Raw genomic sequence first — 19,556 nt, forward strand, 5'->3', positions numbered from 1 at the left:
TTACTCTGCATACGTCCGCCTGATTATTTCTCTTAACTGTAAGCATTTAAAGACAAGGGGGAAGTGGCTGCTAGCGCTTAGTGACTCACCACTCTGGGACTGTGTGGAGGCTAATCAGGACAAGGAGGACATCAGTTCTTGGACACTGACAAGACAGTGTTGACACAGCATGTTTAGATGAGCCATGGCAGTTGTACAGTCAGACTGTATGTGAAATTTTATCACCCCTTGTCATTGTCTTGGATGTGTTGCCTAAGCACATTTCAGTAATGTAATTCACCAGCCGCCAGGATGTTCAGCATCTATCTTCACGTCTAACTCTTACAACAGATCTGCAATTACTGTGTGTGTGATGAATACTGTTTTCTTCACGATAAAATCTGGGCCTCATAGTTTTCTGCAAGACTCGTGTTAGTAATACACACACGCGCGCGCGCGCATATGCTTTGTTTAAGGGTTACACTACACGTCCATCCTTTTGTACGGGGGAAAACTGTTGCATCCAAACACTGTACTCTGTGTCGCTCATTATTCAGTGTCCAGGACGTATTCAAGTGTGTGTGAGTAAAGTTGGGTGTGTGTGTGTGTGCCTCCCTGTCACTAAATGAACTGTTTTCTTTTTGAACTAAGAACAATAGATTTCTGTACTTGTGAATGGTTTTCTATTTAGTTCCTTGGTTCAATGTTCCTTGCCTTTCTGCAAGTCAAAAATGCTGTATTTATTACATGCCACAGCGCTTATGCAATTGTATAATCCTCCTATTGTTTTTTTGGGTTTTTTTACTTTTTGTGTTCCTTATTGTCAATGTAAATTGTTGTCAAAACTTTTGTGGCAATGGAAAAACTTCTGCTATGGGAGGATTTCTGTACTTTTTGGACAATGATATGGATTTGTGGGTAGAATTTTGGAAATTCGTTTCTAAGTGCTTTCAAGTATTTACTTGGCCTTATGTATATATATCTATCTATGACATTTCAGAAAGGTATGTATAGTAACTCAATCCGAAATTGTTGTAAATAAATTATATATTGTTAAATGAAGGGCTAGAATCTTTTCTTGGAATATTGCCATTTTTATTCGCTTTGAAAGAACTGAACTTTTAGAGCTTCTACATCAACGTTTACATTACTCGAACTGGTTTAAAGATGTTTTTAGGAAACACTTATTCATTGCTTCAGTTAAAGGTACAGTGTGTAAAAATTACTAACAGTAATGATAAGCATGGCAAAGGGCGCCAAGAAGAAGCATAGTTATTAATGGACAGTGGCCATCAGTGGCCAAATTTCTTCCAAACATGTTTACATGTGCGTGAGGATCTAGAGCAGGGGTGTCAAACTGCAGTCCTGGAGGGCCAGTGTCCTGCAGGTTTTTGCTGTCCCCATGCTCCAACACACACCTGACACACACTCAAACAGGTTGACAAGAAGCTGGTGGATCCATTGATTTGAATCAGCTGTGTTGGTGGAGGGAAACAACAAAAACCTGCCGGATTCCGGCCCTCAAGGACTGGGTTCTGACTCCCCTGATCTAGAGCCTTTGGGTGCAGCGATGACCCTGCTACAGGTAACTACGGCTGTGTCTCAATTCAGGGTCTGCACACTTTGAAGTGTGGATTTGTCAGCTGCATGCGGGCTAAGCGCTGTCCCGATTTAAAGGCTTCTTCGAGTCCACCCTTCAAATCCGCACTTCATTTGGCTCCAGATTATCTTAAAACGAAGGATACAAGAGATGTATCCTATGTGCCCCTTTATCCCAGAATGCATTGCACTCCTGATAGAAAAGAATGAGCAGCAGAGCGCCGGTGTAGGTACCACACCAGCCGGACCGTTTATTTTTATGTATATATACACACACATATTAGTTATGCTGCTATAGGTTTAGACTGAGGGACATTTCCTGATACACTGAGCTTCTTTCTTTTTCTCTTCATCTCTCTTTCTTTTACCCCCCCACCCCAATAACAGTGTTGCATCATTAACATGTATGTCTCCTGTCTCAGCAGGTCTCCCTGGCCGGGAGTAGCAGTTCCTGTTGTCTGTTGTCTTTCTGTCCTCTTCCCCCCACACAGCAGAGGCACATGGCTGCCTGTCCTTGAGCCGGGTTCTGCTGGAAGTTTCCTTCCTGTTAAAAAGGAGTTTTTTCCTTCCCACTGTTGCCAGTGTGCTTGCTCAGGATGGGAGATTGAGTTGGACTCAACTCAATCTGTTGGTTTCCTTATATAGGCTATTATGAATTGGCTTTCATTATGTTTTCTTCTCTGTCTGTAAAGCGTCTTGAGATGGTATTGCCGTGATTTGACACGATAAAAAATAAAGTGGAATTGAATTGAATTGTCCCAGGAGACAAACTGGGAGGACATTGTGTCCAATAACCACAAATGAATTTAAATACGATCATTCTCAAAGGTCTTTGTCTCCTTTCATTAAAGAAAAGGCTGAATTTATTACAGTCACTCAATTGTTGGAGACTAAAATAAGAAACAATAATTAAAAATATGCTAAATTCTAATTCAATGATATAAGACACGGTCATTTAATTGAGTTAAAGAAAAAAAACAAAAATCAGTCCTGGACAAATCAGAGCACTTTTCTGATGAACAGTGTGACAAAATACCTGTGAACAGGTGACTGGAAGGAACAGAACATCTGACTGTAGTGGAAACATTTTATCATATTTGTTTGCTTTTTAAAAAAATCTTTCAAGGTCTCAATTCAGGGTCTGGACACTTTGAAGTGCAGATTTGTCGGCTGCATATGTCATTGTGGCGCGCCAAGGGCTGAAAATAAATCAAATTCAAATTAATGCCGCCATTTTCTGTCATTTAAAAAAAAAATCTTTTTTGTGAAAGAATGGATCACTAATTAGATAAATATGTAGTTGCTGGGCAACAGAGGACTGGAGCACTACGGGTAATTCTTGTACAAGTAGTTAGGCTGTCTCATTTCACTAATAGTAACGCACTTCAGAGTGTGCAGACTACGTAGAACAGTTCGTAGCCTAGGTAGTCTGCACATTTTGAAGTATACAGACCCTGAATTAAGACACAGCCATAGACACCATAGTAAAAATGGAGGCACAAATATGGCAGCTGCCGTGTAAGAAGACCCATTGATAGTAAACATAAATAGCTCATTTTGAGATTAAAAACTCAAGTTGTTTTTTTGGGTTTTTTTTTTTTTAATAAAGTGATTAGATACCAAAAGAAAAATATTCATTGAATAATAGTCATTCAAGTTCGGTACTTGCTGCACCTTTGAAGTCATTATTACAGCTGTTTCTGAAACTTTATTGGGAACACGTTGGAGGTAGCATGCATTTAAAATACCTCCATCTACAAGAGACTTCTACTTCACTAATATGATCTGCTGTGGATTTTACACATGAAACCAGTGGTTTTTATTTTCTGACTTCATCTATCCAGAACTGGCTTTGCACCTTCTTAATTTACTTCATATTTTTTAACAGAACCGGCATATTTAGCAGCCACTAATTGTAGTTTCCAGGTTTATTTCGAGGTAACAAAGACCTCATGATTCAGCAAAGCAGCTAGATACTATTTGAAATGTTTGTAATTTGTTTTTTTCCTTTTATACATCTTTGACCTCATGACCCCTAATTGGAATGAGCGGTTAAGAAAATAGATGGATGGATCTTTGCAATTGTTGCACACTACAGTTTTATTGAGCAATGGATAAGATTTTGAGGTAACTTCCCTTTCCATGCATGTGGTAACCTCAGTCTGTCCATTGTGTGTTATTGTAAAAATATACCGGTGCAACATGGTGGATGGGTAGATATAAATAACCCACAATCCACATTAGATGATTCTACACTACTAAAAACAGTTTGTACATAAATCTTCTTCATCGTTTACTTTAAACTTTATTTCAAGATGGAAAATCTAAACTTTCTGGAGTTTTATGTAACATTCTGCAGCAGTAACCAAAAACTATTGCAAGAAATACACAAAAAAAACCTCCTAAATCAGTAAGTGGGTCTGGAATGATTTATCACATTAATTATTTATGAAGTCAGAACAACTTTCTCAAGTCATGGTTTTTGTGCAGTCTTACTGTGCTGCAGATGAAACTGCAGCATTTCATGGACTACCACAACTTGTGAGTTGACTTAGAGGTCTAGGAAGGTCAATACTAAGCTGGTCACTCTTTAAGGGTGAAAACCTTTCTGCAGCTTTAAACATATTACATTGTGTCCAACTGCTAGACACAGATGAGCCTCTTTAGTGTAAACATTTCTGCACAACTGTATATAAATGTGGTTTATCAGTCTAAGATACCATCTCGTGTGGGAAAAAAAAACAACACATCAGTCTCACATTGTGGTGTCGCTTGTTTTATTTGAAAATTTCAGCAGCTACAAAAACACTTACAGGCCACTTCTGAAGCAATATAAATACATCATCAACAATAGATTGAAAGTATTCATAGGAATAATCACAATATCATAGTAACATGAGGGGAAAATATCCATTTCTTAAACATAAAAATGTCTCAAATTCTAATCTAAAAAGCTGATCTCCATACTGCAGGAAGGCAAAACATATGAGGCACCTTGTTCTCCATCAATCATATCTGTGATGATAAAAAAAATTGATTGCTTTAAGATTGTATTTGTATAAAAAAAAATTCCTTATATATTTGCAGTGTGTGCTCCGGTATGTGTGAGGCAAAGTGAAATGTACAGCATTTCATGCACCTGTGGAACAGAAGGGGGGGGGGGGGGGGGGGGCATTCATTCAAGCAGAAATGCAAAAACTCTTTTTCTACTACAGTGGCTTCCATTACATTAAAGGGCATTGCAAAAAGAGCAAATGAGTTGACCAGGGTCCTGCATGGGGGCCGCCACTTCTCTGCACTTATGGCTGGAGATGTGTCAGATCATTACTGCAATATGCCTGATTATTAGAGGCTCAATGACTCCTTTAAAGTGGAAGATATGGCCTCGGTGCTACGTCTCAATGAGAGAAGATGAGGACTGAAGAGACATGAGATGTCTTCAGCGACGACTGTGAAATCTAAAGTCAGAATAATTAAAGGTGACTTTCTTTCTGTAAAAAATTTTACTTGCCAAGAAGTTGATGATGCTGTGAAATAATTCCTTGATTACTTCCAGTTTTGCAGCGCAGCGTTTGTTATTACAGACAGTGAAATCCGAACTGACTGGACAGCGCAGTAAAAGTTACAGTATGTGAAGCCGGCATTGAGCTTCGAGTGCAGAAACAAAGTCTGCAGGATAAAAAAAAAAAAAGAAGATAGAGCTAAACTCTGTGTGTGGTTGGCAAAGAGGGGATGTAGTGTGTCAGAGGGCAGAAAAAGGGTAAAGAGGAGGAGGGGGAAGATGTGCATCTTCCTCCAAAGATGTAGCCGGCTCTCTCACACTGGAGCAAAAGCATGGCTTTTGCACAGGGGCTTATCCTTCTTCGAGTAGAACGTCTTACCCTCCAGGTTGATTTGGCAGAGCTTTAAAGATGAAAGGAGACAGACAGAGACAGATTGAGAAACCAGGGCAGAGAGGATATCAGACTTTGTGCAAATTCACATGGACACTGGCAGTTTCCACCGGCCAGAGCAGGCACATATTATCTGGCTGTCTGGATTCACTTTCAGTTTTCATGACAAAATGAGAGAGATTTGGAGGCAGACAGCAGGTGATGGGTTAAAAGACAGAGAGTGAAGGGGAAGCTCGAGGATCAGAGATGGAGGCAGATTGTTCAGGTGTCATTGTGCTGGGACAGACACAAGATATGGGGCAAAGACAGCCAACGAGAGACCAAATCAATCAAAATGACTTACAGCACAGACGAAGCACGTGTCATGCCAGCTGTAGCCCAAGGCCTCCAGGAAACGATCGCCGGCATCAATCTTAAAGTCGCAGCCGTGACATTTGGTGCCAAACATCTTCTCGTAGTCTGGAAAGGGGGGAAAAAAAAAAAAGAAGCAACAGGATGAGAGAGGAAATATGACAGAATATTTTAATCTAAAGGAGATCTTTATCAGCTCAGCATGTCAACAAGCTGACCCCCCCCCCCCCTTTTTTTTTTTCTTCTTTTTTTTTTTAAAAAAAGCTTTCTGCTGTCGAGGATAAATAAAATCTCACTACTTAGGGGACTAAATGGGGGAAATAACGATGGATGAAGCTGAGCTGATGCCAAACACAGGCTTCTGTCCTCAATGTCCATTTGATAACGTGGCTGTTTGAGATATTTGTGCAGAAGCAGGGCCTTTCCGCCGTGTAAGGAAAGGATTAGGATGAGGGGAAATTGCTCCTGATACTTGAATGGATTTGCCAGTCTCTTTCATCACAAGGACTCAGGAAAAGTGTCAGGTTATAATGCCGCTTCTCGAGAGTGAGTGGGTGCGAGCTGCACAATCCCTGCAAGATGCTGAGGCAGCAGAATGTTTATCAGAGCTAAAGGCATTATTCAGAATATGAGTACTGTGGTTCGCAGCTTCGCCTCCGATAAAGCAGTGACGCACGTCAGAGCCTCTGGAGTGAGCAAGACGTGTGTTGCCCTGCTAAATCATTTACGGCATAATAGAGGTGCGCGTACCATTCATAAAAGCCAACATGGAAATGCACGAAGCAAACTGGAGCTGAACAGATTACAGCAGATGAAAACATCACGCTATGATTGACTGTGGTCCGCACAGCCACGTTCACAAAACCTCACAGCAATGCTGCAACAATGCCTCAAAAAAAAACTGTCACAAATAGCTTGATTTAAAGAAGAACTATAAATAATCTGGGAAGAAATACTAAAAGAAGAAACGCGCTGCACTGAAAAGGACAACTTCAATAGCAAAGCACTTTTTTTTTTTCTGTGGCATCTGTTCTCTATCAAGGACTAAAAAGATCAGACATCAATCATAAACATAACGCTGTGCGGTGGGTTGTGAGTTTCACCAATGTACTTACAGCCTCTGCAGATTTATAATAAATATGTACGACTCAAGCCATGCGTGAAGTTACAGGGCCTCTTACATGGGTTGAGATGTTTCCCGGTTGTCAGTGGAACCAATCAATCTGCACACTCGGATATTGAGCGTGCTTTTTCCTTCGCCAGTGTTTTGTATTTTCAACTCAAGCATCATCGTTAAACAGTGGCTGGCTTTAACTCAGGCTGGGAATCAGGCCGAGAGCTGCAGCTCGAGTTTCGTGGGGTGTCACCGTTGGTTTGGACAGGGCCACAACTGACCACGACTATTAGGAGGGGAAGGGTGTATGCAGAGGGATGTGTGTGTGTGTGTGTGTGTGTGTGTGTGTGTGTGTGTGTGTGTGTGTGTGTGTGTGTGTGACCTCTGACCTTTGTGAAGGCGGGGCCATATTAACATGATCACTCTTCTTTGAACTCTTTTCACTGCGTCTATTCTGCATGCTGACAGTCACTGTGTTTACTCACTAACAGCCATTTTATTTGTGTTTCTGGTTTTAGCAGGACAACATGGTTTCTATTTAGCTTTTTCCTCTCTGTTGCTTCTGACAGCTGTTGACTTTGTCCTCCTGCTGGGGGGGGGGACGACCATGAGATGCCCTGTGTTGGGTTCTGGTGCAGGTGCAGCAGATGGTCCAGAATCTGTGATTGGCTTGCATAGTTTTTTCTACGTGGTGCATTTCTGTCTCCTCCTGTTCTCTGTCTACTTTCCTTTTCTGCTTTCTTTCTGTCCCTTTTCCATCCTCTCCAGTCAGGTCCAGCAGTACTATGCCAACTTTGTAATACAAACATTTATTTAAAATAAACAAAAACAATACAAGAATTCAGATGATGTATGTATATAAAGCTCCTCTTGATGAAGCAAACTTGCTCAGCACAGCATCCAAACCATCATTCTGATTACTTTATTGTTGGACAAGATGTGTTCAAAAAAAAAAAAAAAAAAAAAAAAAAAAGCTTTTGCAGCTTCTCTGGAAGCAATATACATATCCATTGTTTATTGCCAGCAGAGGATCTCATCATGGAAGTTTAAGCATAAAAAATAAAAAAAAAACAGACATTAAGATAGAAATCTGATTGAAAGAAAATATAAAAATCTATGACTGAACCGTTTTAAAAGTTTTCTGTGGGATTTGATGTCATATAGACAGTGAATAAGTAGTTACTGGAGAACAATTTACCCTCTGTTTGACTAAAACAGTGTTTCCTGTTAGTTTGTGGAGTTGTTTGATGGAACCGACTACTGCTGCCTTACAGATGCAATATATGGCCTGAAAAACCAATTAATGTCACACCGAAGCAGCAGAATGTCTGATCAAAACAAATATGCCAAAACTAGGGGCGAAACTTTACTAAGTGCACTTTAGGGCTGTTCCGCTGAGGTGAAAGTGATACAGCTGCAGCAGAGCGGTGCCATAGTTTAAGGTTTAAATGAGGAAAAGTTGTGAAAGAAGCAAATGTATTCCGGCTTTATTTTTATGGCTGAAAATGTCCACATATAAGTTTGATCACCTGTCATGTGGTTTCTAATCAGAATTAAAAAGAGGATTGTCCTCAGTAATAACAGAGGGTAAGAGTCATAAAATCAAATTTCATTATCTTTGGCCATTATAACCTAAACATAATCTCACATTACTATGGAAAAGTCATGAAAAAACTCATATTTATAGATATTTTAAAAAAAAAAAAAAAAGAAGGGAAATAGGATCTTTTAATTTTTTCAGCATAAAGACCAATTTTATCACCACCTTCAGCAATCAATATTTTTATTCTTTGGCATTTTAGTACGACTGAATTGTCATTTTATTGTTCTTTTATTTTTTTAAGCTGTTTTTTCACTTGCTGTTCCTGTATAGCACCTTGGTTAGCTGTATGTTGTTTTTAAAGAGCTTTATAAATATATATGGTAAGGTATGATATGGTCCCAGCGATGGACTGGCGAGCTGTCCAGGGTGTACCCTGCCTTTCGCCTAAAGACTGCTGGGATAGGCTCCACGACCCTTCATCGGATTTAGCAGTTTGGAGAATGAATGAATGAATGAATGGTATGGTAATACAGTCTGAAACCTCTTCTTTAACAAGACTTCAACATTAGTTCATAAGGCTTTCTGAAGGATATTTCAAAGATTTAATCCGGATATGAGCTGCTTTTTTTTTTTCTTTTAAATAATTCTATGTCAAGATAATCCCACGCTGCCTCAATAATGTTGAAGGTTTGCATGTTTTGTAACTTTTATCATCTAAAGCCATTCAAAACTAAACGTTTTAACAGCTAATGATGCAAATATGAAATCTAGTTTATATCATCCCAGTGGAGGAACACACCAATTGCTTTGAGTGATTTCTGGTCTTCTTCTGTGAAGATTTACCAGAGTGGACATGTTTGGACTTTTTCAGACTTCTTTCCGTTAGTTGTTATAAAACTGTTACTTTCAGATGTTCGTTTGTGCTGCATGACTGCAGTCTCACCTCTCTCACAGTAGGGTTCCCCCTCCTCCATGTAAAAGGCTTGGTTCCTTATAGGATTCTTACAGGCGGCACACTTGAAACACTGAACATGGTAGGTCATCTTGAGGGCATGCATGATCTCCTGATAACAGAAAGAAAGAGCACACATTCTGCTTTATTTTCTACTCATCCTCACAGAAGCCCACTTCTGAAACATAAGTCTTGTTCATAAATAAGGTTTCCTGTAGCTGCAGTTTTACATTTTCATTTTGATGGACAAGATAAGGCAGCTCATACCCCCGTGATCTTCTTCTTGCACTTGGCACAGTTAGGAGCATATCGGTTATCGTAGCACTTTGTACAGTAGACAGACCCCCTTTCCTCAAAGAAGCCTCCCTCCTCCAGGACCACCTTACACTGCGAGCATGTAAACTCCTCGGGGTGCCAAGAGCGCCCCAGTGCCACCAGGTACCGACCCCTAGAAAACACACATGTTTTAATAACACATCAAAGTCATAGCTGAAGTCTGTCACATGACTGGACTTCAGCAGGAGAAACCCAGACAGCTGCTACAACGGCACACGCACATACCGACCCAGATGTGACATGTGAACAAAAACTGGAAACATCTTTTAAGCCTTCGTTTTGCTTGCACCAGCGATCAGACGTAAAACTAAGGTTTCTCTTTATCAGTGAAATGACAGGATAATGCTTGTCCCCTTGGATAAAAGATGTCTCCAGACTGTGTGAATTATGCTGACGGACTTAATTTGCAGCAGACATACAGCCTGTCGCTGCGCATATTAAACATCTTAAAATATGCATCATCTCTGACAGCACTCTGAAAAGAGCAAACACAGACAGTGTATTATTCCAGCCAAAAGGAATCAACCAGTGTGGCGGTGTGGAAGCTGCGCTGCCGTCTCACCTGATGATTTTGTTGCATGCGCCGCATAGCGGGGTCCTCCCGCTGTCCTCGGGCGCCTGCTGAGCCGCCTGCAGGATGGAGCTGCGGTTCTGCATGGGTGTCGGCTGCACGGGCTGCTGGTGCTGGGTCACGACAGTGGTGGTCTTGTCTGGACGAAAGCGGTCGGCAAAGTTAGGGTCTGTGACCCATGGGGGTCGGCAGGATGGACCGGACTTTCCTGCAGCTCCAGTCTTGGAGCCTGAGTCAGACAGAGGCACAGTTTTAATAGGTTTTACATACTAACCCTCACCCCTCCCCTTTCTAAATGTCTTCTGCTGGTCTTTTGTGTCACATTCCTGCTGCTGATGCTCATGTATTGACAATTGAGGATAAGTATCTATTAGCACAAAGTCTACTGGATGCTGCTGGGGTTCGTTTTCCGCATCAGCAGGAGCGGAAACTCACCATCTGGTTTATCTGCAGTTTGGGCCTTGGCAGGAGAGGAAGTTGGCTCAAGGCTGCGGAGAAAGAATGACTAATTAGAAAAGATACACACAACGCATACACCCCTGTAACCATGGTTACTTCTCAAAATGTCATGTTTGCATATCGGCATTCGTGCTCATCTCAATTGTGTGTGAATGATTTCTGAGCATCAGTATCACCAGGATCCCAACAGCTGTAGCAAAACAAGTCAGTTTACGTAAATACATTTAGATGAATTTCAAGTACAAATCACTAAAATTGAATTTTTGGAGCCGCAATGAAATATTATGAGCCGCTTCCATCGGCTAGAAATGCCTGCAGTTCATTTTACATGATTATAAGCGCCTTTGTTAGACAAAATCAATACAACTGAATAACCAATGCTGAACAGCAGATGTGCATCCAATAAACACATCAGCTTTGCATGAAAAACTGTTCGAGAGCCTCTTCAGTAATGAGAGCATTAAGAAATCTGAGCATCTTCCTCGATTGACTGACATCACTCACAGGCAAGAGCGAGGAAACCAAAAAAAACCCATCAGACGTGTTTTGCTGTCAAATTTAGATGCAGAGGAGTTTGCTTCAAGCCTGAATGTGCAGAAGTGTTGAAATAAAGAGTTTTCTTCATTTCAAAGTTCTGTTACCCGCAGCAAGCATCACTATATTCAGAAAAATCTTCAAACCACCACTGAGAGAGGAAAAACAACTTCTGAAGCAAGACTGAGCTCTGGAGACGTTTTATCTAGAGAAAAAAGAAAGAAAAATATATACATGACATCCCCTTAGGCATCCCTCATGTTTACATCATCTGTGCCATCAACAATGCACTAATGAAAGATGATGAAATCACGTCTCATTTGCTAAGAAAAAGAGCGTGTGAAATGATTTACCCCGTTGTGCAGCTTATATCAGGTTAACTCTGCATATCAGTTTTGCCTCATGGGTCTAAAACAGACACAAGAGAAAAGTCGCACACTAAAAGCTGGAAGCAATTCAGCAAGAAAACTAAACATGAAAATGACTTCCGGAGCTGCATTCCTCATCACAGTAGCCAGCTTGTAGAGTGGATGACATTGATGGTTGCTGTAAAGAAAATACAAAAGAATGGAGTGAAAAAGAGGGTCAGATGAGAAAGCTCTCGAATGTCTGGGTTAAACGGAGGGCAGAGCCCGTTTCAGTCAGTTTGACACACACACACACACACACCCCCCAGGTCAGCTGCCCTCTACTCTGCACACTGGCAAGCCTGCCTTTTGGGACTCCACCTAACAACTAGCAACACAGCATCCTCGTCAACGCCACGACCCCGGCTACACTTCCCCGCCGAGCTGCCCTACATGGCAACACGCCAGTGGCTCAGCGCTCACACACAAGTTCCAGGTTTCATAAGCTGCACCTTCGCTACAGTGTGGTGAGTATCCTTTTCAGTGGCTTCTTCCCACATGGACCAACCTACCATCATGTGTGTGTGTTTCAAACATTCTTTATGCTTCCTGCTTGACTCTGATCAGCCCGAGGAGTGACATGATGCTTGCGCATGAACCCTACACCAGACACAGTGCAAAAAAAAAACAAAAAAAAAAACAACAAAAAACCTTTTTTGTCTTTGACATGGAATATTTCCTTCCACGCTTCCTGTTCATGTTTTGCACCCATGATTTCAGATTCACCTCTGCTGTCTAGCTTCCACTCCTGTGGGATGCAACGAGCTGAGCAACGAGGAAAGCAGAGGAGTTTGTTGGCAGCTTAGGATCCGGCAGAGGAAAAGATCGTTTTGATTTCCTTCGGAGCAAGAATTCACTGACATGTGTCCTCCTAAACCCTGTGAGGAGGTAAAAGGCAATGCAGCTTTGCAAGAGCCTGAAGGTAAACATGCCAAGAAGGGCAGAGAGGCTGCATTTCAGCTCGCTTATTTGTTGAATGTGGCATTTAGAGCAACATCTTCCACCATTTTCCAATTATTTTCTCCACATGAATCTGTTACAAATACCTGCTGAGATTCCTCCATGTGGATGTCTCCTCATCACAGCTGTATTTTTCAGTGACAATTTTTTTTGGCATAAATAGTTATTTTATCTCTCTATATGTGAAAAAAATATCACCTTCATTTTAATGTAATTTACCAATTTCATTTCATCAGTTCTATTAAATTAAGTGAGAACATTTTGTTTTTCAGCCCCTCTCCTTGTTTCCTCATCAGCCAAGTTTCTGATGAAATGTCTACAAAAACCTGTTTGCCAATATTACTTCACAGCTACTAACCAGAGGCGCTTTTAGCATCTTGAAACATTTGGGGCACCACCCACTCAGTTGACATCTTAAGAAATAGAACATCAGATACTGTGTTCTAACAAAGCCTTTGTGAAATCTCCAGAACAGGCCAAACTTCTTTCCATAGCCTCTGCCTCGATTATGTGAAAAGGGATCCAACTCCAAACCCACCAAATGTCGAATTAGCTCATTAGCAAACAGCTCCCACAAAGTAAAATTTTGTTTATTTTTTGTAAGATTTTAGTGGCTGTTTATAAAACAAAGAGCTGTAGCTCATGTCCATGTCTGAAAAATGGATGGACACATCAAACTAATCATTTCCAGAAGCCCATCTCCACCTTAGTTATTCCTTTTTACACAACTTGCTGTCAGGTGCAGCATTCTTAAACACTGAAGAATAAATACATAAATACATTTTAACCAGATCTTTGGAGGCCGCTGCACCAGCTACTTTGATGAAACATGAATACAGTTCTGTTGATGTTTTTTATTACACTCCAAACACTCTAGGATATGTTTATTTCAGGCAAAAGCAAAGGACAAAAAGCTGCATTTGCTCATCGTCCGCCTCCATCCTTTATGGATGTGCGTTATTTCACATGTGTGTGCCCATGTGTTGTTTTTATGCCTGACTGCACAACAATTTTCTCTCTGAGGCAATAAAAGTAAACCTTGAACCCTGATCTCTGAGAAAATACCCCATTAAACTGAACCTGCATAATTGCTGAGGAAGCCCTGCTCCTGCATAATCATTTTTGCTCGGTGCGCTGGTTAAGCAAAGCAACGCAGGTGACTTGGATGCAGATTAACAGGGGTACATTGTCAGCTGTCAGAAGATAAATCCTTTCAAGCTTGAATATAGAGTAAACAAGATGGAAAAACACAGAAGAAAGGACAGAAAACAAGAGTGGCTGTTTTCAGATTGTTTATATTTTAGATATTAGTGGTGACAGCAGAAAAAAAGAAAAACAAAAGGCAAAGATTTGTCTTTTCTTTCTTTACATTTGGAGATGCCTATTAGATGAAGAGATAAGAAACGAAAACTTGAGGATAAAGAGCTTAATAAATGTAAACAAGCAAAAAGAGAGATTAATGGAGGGTCTGAACTTCACCATTAAGAATTCCCACCAGTTTACTCCAAATAATGCAGCGTGCAATGGAAAAATCATCATCCATTCAGAAATACAGAGGGAGATCTAACACTTAGGCTCAGTATGCAAGGTTCCACTCTGGGTTTGTCATGAAGGCTAGGTTTCATTTTTTTGGTTTGTTCTTTCTTTGTTTCCCCACATTTCTTTTTTTTTTGTTGTTGTTTGTTTTCCACCTAATCTGTACGTGAAAGGTGAATTTCAGTCAGTCGGCTATCTTCATCGTCTTTGTCACGTAGTCATTGTGGTTATCGCTTGCAGGCTCTGCGTCTCAGGGCTTCTAGCTGCTCAGGATTTGATATTGAGGGCGCGAGCAGACCTGTCATGGTGCCAATCCCTCAGACGGGCGTAGCGAGGACTCTGAATCTCAGTGAGGAATTTTTCTCTGACCGCAGGCAACGCAGATATGAAACAGAGAGAGACAAGGAGGAAATAGATTGCAGGGAAGAGAATAAATTAAATGAGGAAAAGAGCAGAAAGTGGGGTAAAGTGTGCAATTTGACAAAATGACGGAGCAGCAAAAGAAAAGTAATACAGGCAAAAACGTCACAGACAGAAAATTTATACTAGATCTACAAAACAAATATTCATATTTCATAATATAAAACCACATGAAAAAATAAAGAGTAGCTGCCATATTCAAGATTTACTTATATGACTTCTTGCTGAGAGAAACTTGAGAAGCTTCATTCTCAATAAGTTTATTATCATAAGTTACCTGACTTATCCCTTTAAGGCCCTGGTTTACCATTTAGTTGCAAAGGCTTTGATGAATTTCTTTACAAAAAAATAATAATTGTAGAAATAAACCTGCGTGAGCATCTCTACCAATTGGTAAAACCGAGGCTAACTGGTTTCCCCCCCCCCCTATATTTTATATATATTATATATATATATATATATATATATATATATATATATATATATATATATATATATATATATATATATATATATATATATATATATATATATATATATATATATATATATATATATATATATACACACACCGTTTCAAATGGCAACCATTTCACTATTGTTACATTATTATAAACATTGCAACAGTTTTCTAAAAAAAAAAAAAAACTAAAAAAAAACTAAAAAAAAAAAAACATTTTGTTTATTCTTGTCCAAAACAAATAGAAAAACACAAACATGTTTTGGGCCTTTTTGTTAGTGTGAAAGTTAAGAGTAAAGTTTGAACGCGAAAGATAAGATTGATGAATCTATTTCAAAATCAAATATGTAATTTAATCAGAGTTATTTTCATACTGATGATATTAAAAAGATGCGATAGCAACTTGAGATTGACAGCTGATCCCAATATTGGACGTTTTAATCCAAATAGATCTTTCAGCTTTTCAATCTTCAGTGAAAAACTGATGTTTTTCTCCCTCTATGAAGAAAAACAGAATCTTACTGTTTTGCAGAGTTTTTGTACCAGTTTGTCTTGTCTGTTTGATTTTTAAAAGAAAATACTGAAGAGTAAATATGCCATTTGTTTTGTTTATTTAAACATCATTCTGTTTACAGTCTTCATACTGAACTGAGTAAGTAGCTTCAAGTTTGAGCTACATAATTAAGATTAAGACAAGTGAATAGCTTTTACAGCCTCATAAACATTTTAGTAGCAAATCAAATGCATAAAAACTTCAAAACTGCATTATGTGATACCGCAAAGTCTTGCTTAATGTTCACGGCACACACACAGTGAAATGCCATGCCAGTGTTTTAAAGCAAAAAAGAAAAAATAATAAACTATAATAAGATTTATAAACCTAGATAAGAATAAAATAAGCTTAAAAAAAAATGCCAAACTGAAGCTTCTGCACACAGAATTACACACGTGCACAAACATAAACACCTGTGACTTTTCAAACTCAATATGTTTTACCTTGACCTCTTCATAGTTTCATCATCTGGGTCCTGCACTGAAAGATGCAGTAGAGACGCCCGTTAGCAGATAGCCTCACTGGTTAATAAGGTAGAACGAACGAACGAACGCGCGCACACGCGCACACACACACACACACACACCTTGCTACAAACATGTACCCAGCAGATTACATTGCAAGGGAAAATATAGAGAATAACACACTAAACATTTCATTTAATGGATAGCTCGTGTTCTTTGTCTAACTTATTCGTTGGACGCTGACGGTTGTAAGAAAAAAGGAAAAAAAAAAAAAAAAAGCACCCAGCTGTTACTGAAGACAGCAGCCATCTGGAAGTTGAGGCGCAGCTGCACGAGAAAAATGGACGAACTTGTTATCCACCTTTCTGTGTCACTCACTCGGCTGTCACACTCACTGAGAGTTGCTATGATTAGATTACATCAGATCAGTAGTAATCCCCCCCTCTTCATCCTCCTCCTACAACCTTATCCTGACTACCAGAAAGGCCCCCATCCCAACCAATCAATCTCTCCGTTAAGCCCGACTCAGGCCCTGACTTACTGAAGTCGGTGCCTGTGAGCTGGGCCAGGATGCGGAAGGAGCGAGACTGGGTGGTGCCGGTGCGGGGCTGCCAGTCCTCAGTGTCCTGGATCAGCCTCTTCTTGCTGCGATCGTTGGGGATAAAACAGGGCACGTTCTCCACCCTGAGGCTGTGCCTGCACACACACCCAGCAGCAGCACACGGCAGGCGTGGTTAACACAATTCCATCTCCTGTTGGGACCAACTACTGACACCAATCCTGCTAACCAGGTGACCTCAAAAATAAAGACATCCGGAAGAGATCGTGCAGTAATCAAGACTTTGCATCAATGTCATGCAATGAGAAAACTCATCTATTCGTATTACCAGCATTTTACACGGCCGTACAGTATACATTAAACAGTATATATATCCACGTTTATTAAAACTGGAGAGATTTCATTATTGAGAAACAGCTCAAGCAGCACGTGAAGCAGTTTCCTTTTAGATGTGTTGCTGATCTCAAGGTCAACTGCTGCATGCATTCATCAACAAGTACAAAAGAAGGGATGAATGTTCGCTAATACACTGCCATCTCTGGTCTGCAAACCCAATCACTAAATCTCTGTTTCTTCTCATACACGTCGCAGCCAGCACATAATAAACCGCTAAGCTGACAGTACGGCCAGCGTGCAGCTGCCCCTTACTTGGACTGTTGGTAGATATCTTCGTAATACGTAGCTTCACCCCTGTGAAACAAACCAAAGACCAAATGAAGACTGCGCACAAAGTAAACAGCCAGAAAAAAGATGAAAGGCGTGGTTACAAAATTACAAAACATTTTTGATGAGTAAATAACTGGGGATTAAGCTATGAAGCTTTCCATTTGCTTCGACTGGAACAAGAAATTGTCATAAACAAAGAACGAGATGTCTGACATTTGTTTTTTTTTATGCTGAACTGCAAATGGGAGAGAAAGCTACTAACTTGTCAAGGTTTTCCATCTGTAGAGTTAAAAGAAAGGAGGAAAACACAAAGTGAGACAAACAGGTCAGATCTCAGCTTGGGAAGGAAAAAGAAGAAATGCATCAATATGTGACAAAGGTTGGACACAACAGAAAATCGCTGAAGATAAAGCAAAACGCAGACAGCAGGCAAGAGGTGACGAGACGTGCGGTTATTGTCAACGAGTTCTGTGAGAGAAAGGGAGCATTGTTTGTCTGTCAAGTTATCTGCTGTCACCCTGACCCAAAATGACTCAGCAGACTGGCACAAAACCTTTGCTGCTGCGTTCTCTTCGTCCCCTCTGCACAAATACTTTGGAGTTATGTAAATGGATGCCATTTGTGCCAAAGAAGACAAAAAAAGAAAAAAAGAAAGCAACTGCATAATTTCTGCGCAAATCCACTTACTAGAACCTTTGTTGTCCTTCAATGCCCCGTTAATAATGATAAATGCTTGAGTGGTGATGGGCTGTCAGTGTAAACACTGTAACCCATCACAAAACCTGCTTTGACATGTCAGGCATGGACGCGTTAGACGTGTGCCGTTTCCACGGCTTCATGTGAAAAATAAAAAGGAAAAAATATATATATATAATCTCTCAACAAGTAGGCTCAAACTTTCAATGAAGCTCTCCTCTTCTCTGAGCGTGCATTTAGAGAACTGCACAGAAACTTCACAAACACTCTGTAGAGTGGACAAATAAGAGCTTTGTGAGAACACAGGATTTATGTGAGCAGCTAAATACAGCGACAGGCCACATCTCACTATCCGCTGCACTCAGAGCACTACCATTACCCAAATTACAGGAAGTGGTCTGGCCTATCCTTCAAGGTTTATTCGAGCCATACGGCCACTTTCAGCATTGGTTAAAGTATGTCTACCAAGAAGCTTTGTGAACTCCAAAAAAAAAAAAAAAAAACAAGACACACCGACAAACATATCAAATATTAAACATCAGAGATGATGTAGTTCTCTTGGATCTGATAAGGACTCTTTCATGTTTCGCCTAAAATAGTTCATTCACAAAAAAGGAAGAAAAAAATAACCCTATTAATTGTTAGAATAACAACTCTTTTTTTTTTCCCATTATTTAGCAGCACAATCGTAAAATTTCCATTCCATATAACAACTTTTCATTGATTTACCTCCATCTTCCTTATATACTTCCTTACAAAGTCTGAAAACATATGAGTGAGATTATGTGCAAGAAGAGCAGGTAATTCTCCAGTGATGAGTGTGTTCATGCTGATTAGAGTTGCTGCTTCTCTTTTGTCTGTTTTCCCCACATGTTGCTGCCTACTTATACTATTAATAAATCTCCAAATATCCTACAGACTTCTTCTGGCATTCATGTTTGAAAATGTCAGAGAGATATGCGTGTGTAAAATTGCAGTAATAATACAATATAATGGTGAGTTCACTGCAAAAACTTAATGCAGTTTACATTTAATACTAAAGGCTTGTTTGTTTTAAAGACATTACATTGACTTGCCTTATCATATATTTATTCATTCAATTATTTTCTCAACCGCTTAGTCCAATTTCGGGCTGTGGGGAAGCTAGAGCCTACCCCAGCAACCACTGGGCGAGAGGCAGAGCACACCCTAGACAGGTCGCCAGTCTATCACAGGCTTCTCTTATCACCAACTACATTTGCTGCATGCCTAACCTTTATCTAAATTTTCCCAAACTTTACACATCCATCCAACAGTAACGCTTGTCACATCTGCACTTTGATGTCTTATATTTTCTACTGAAGGTGTAAATCTGAAGCTTGAACACCATATATCAGCTAAGCCAACAACTCCAGAGCTTATGATGGTATATTATAAAATCACATCAATCTCCAACACATCCCATGTTTGCCATCTTGTGGCAAAGTCATTACGTTGTTCCCTCCTCAGTGAGTCAGCAGTCATT

At 40.1% G+C, this 19,556-nt stretch overlaps 1 protein-coding gene across 1 annotated transcript in view; it reads right to left on the bottom strand.

The window, feature by feature from the left end:
• Window positions 1–5,358: 5,358 nt before the first annotated feature.
• pdlim7 (PDZ and LIM domain 7) overlaps window positions 5,359–19,556 on the bottom strand; it is a 30,808-nt gene continuing 16,610 nt past the window's right edge. Inside the window, exons 6-13 of the mRNA XM_079249805.1 lie at window positions 16,673–16,827; window positions 16,111–16,147; window positions 10,774–10,826; window positions 10,330–10,567; window positions 9,699–9,879; window positions 9,423–9,543; window positions 5,815–5,930; window positions 5,359–5,481 (exon numbers count right to left, since the gene is read on the bottom strand). Coding sequence (XP_079105931.1) covers window positions 5,395–5,481; window positions 5,815–5,930; window positions 9,423–9,543; window positions 9,699–9,879; window positions 10,330–10,567; window positions 10,774–10,826; window positions 16,111–16,147; window positions 16,673–16,827 — 988 coding nt within the window. The 3' untranslated portion in view covers window positions 5,359–5,394. The remainder of the gene's footprint in view (window positions 5,482–5,814; window positions 5,931–9,422; window positions 9,544–9,698; window positions 9,880–10,329; window positions 10,568–10,773; window positions 10,827–16,110; window positions 16,148–16,672; window positions 16,828–19,556) is intronic.

Source organism: Telmatherina bonti (assembly GCF_933228915.1).
Source record: "Telmatherina bonti genome assembly, chromosome: 12".
In the NCBI taxonomy this organism is placed as follows: Eukaryota; Metazoa; Chordata; class Actinopteri; order Atheriniformes; family Telmatherinidae; genus Telmatherina; species Telmatherina bonti.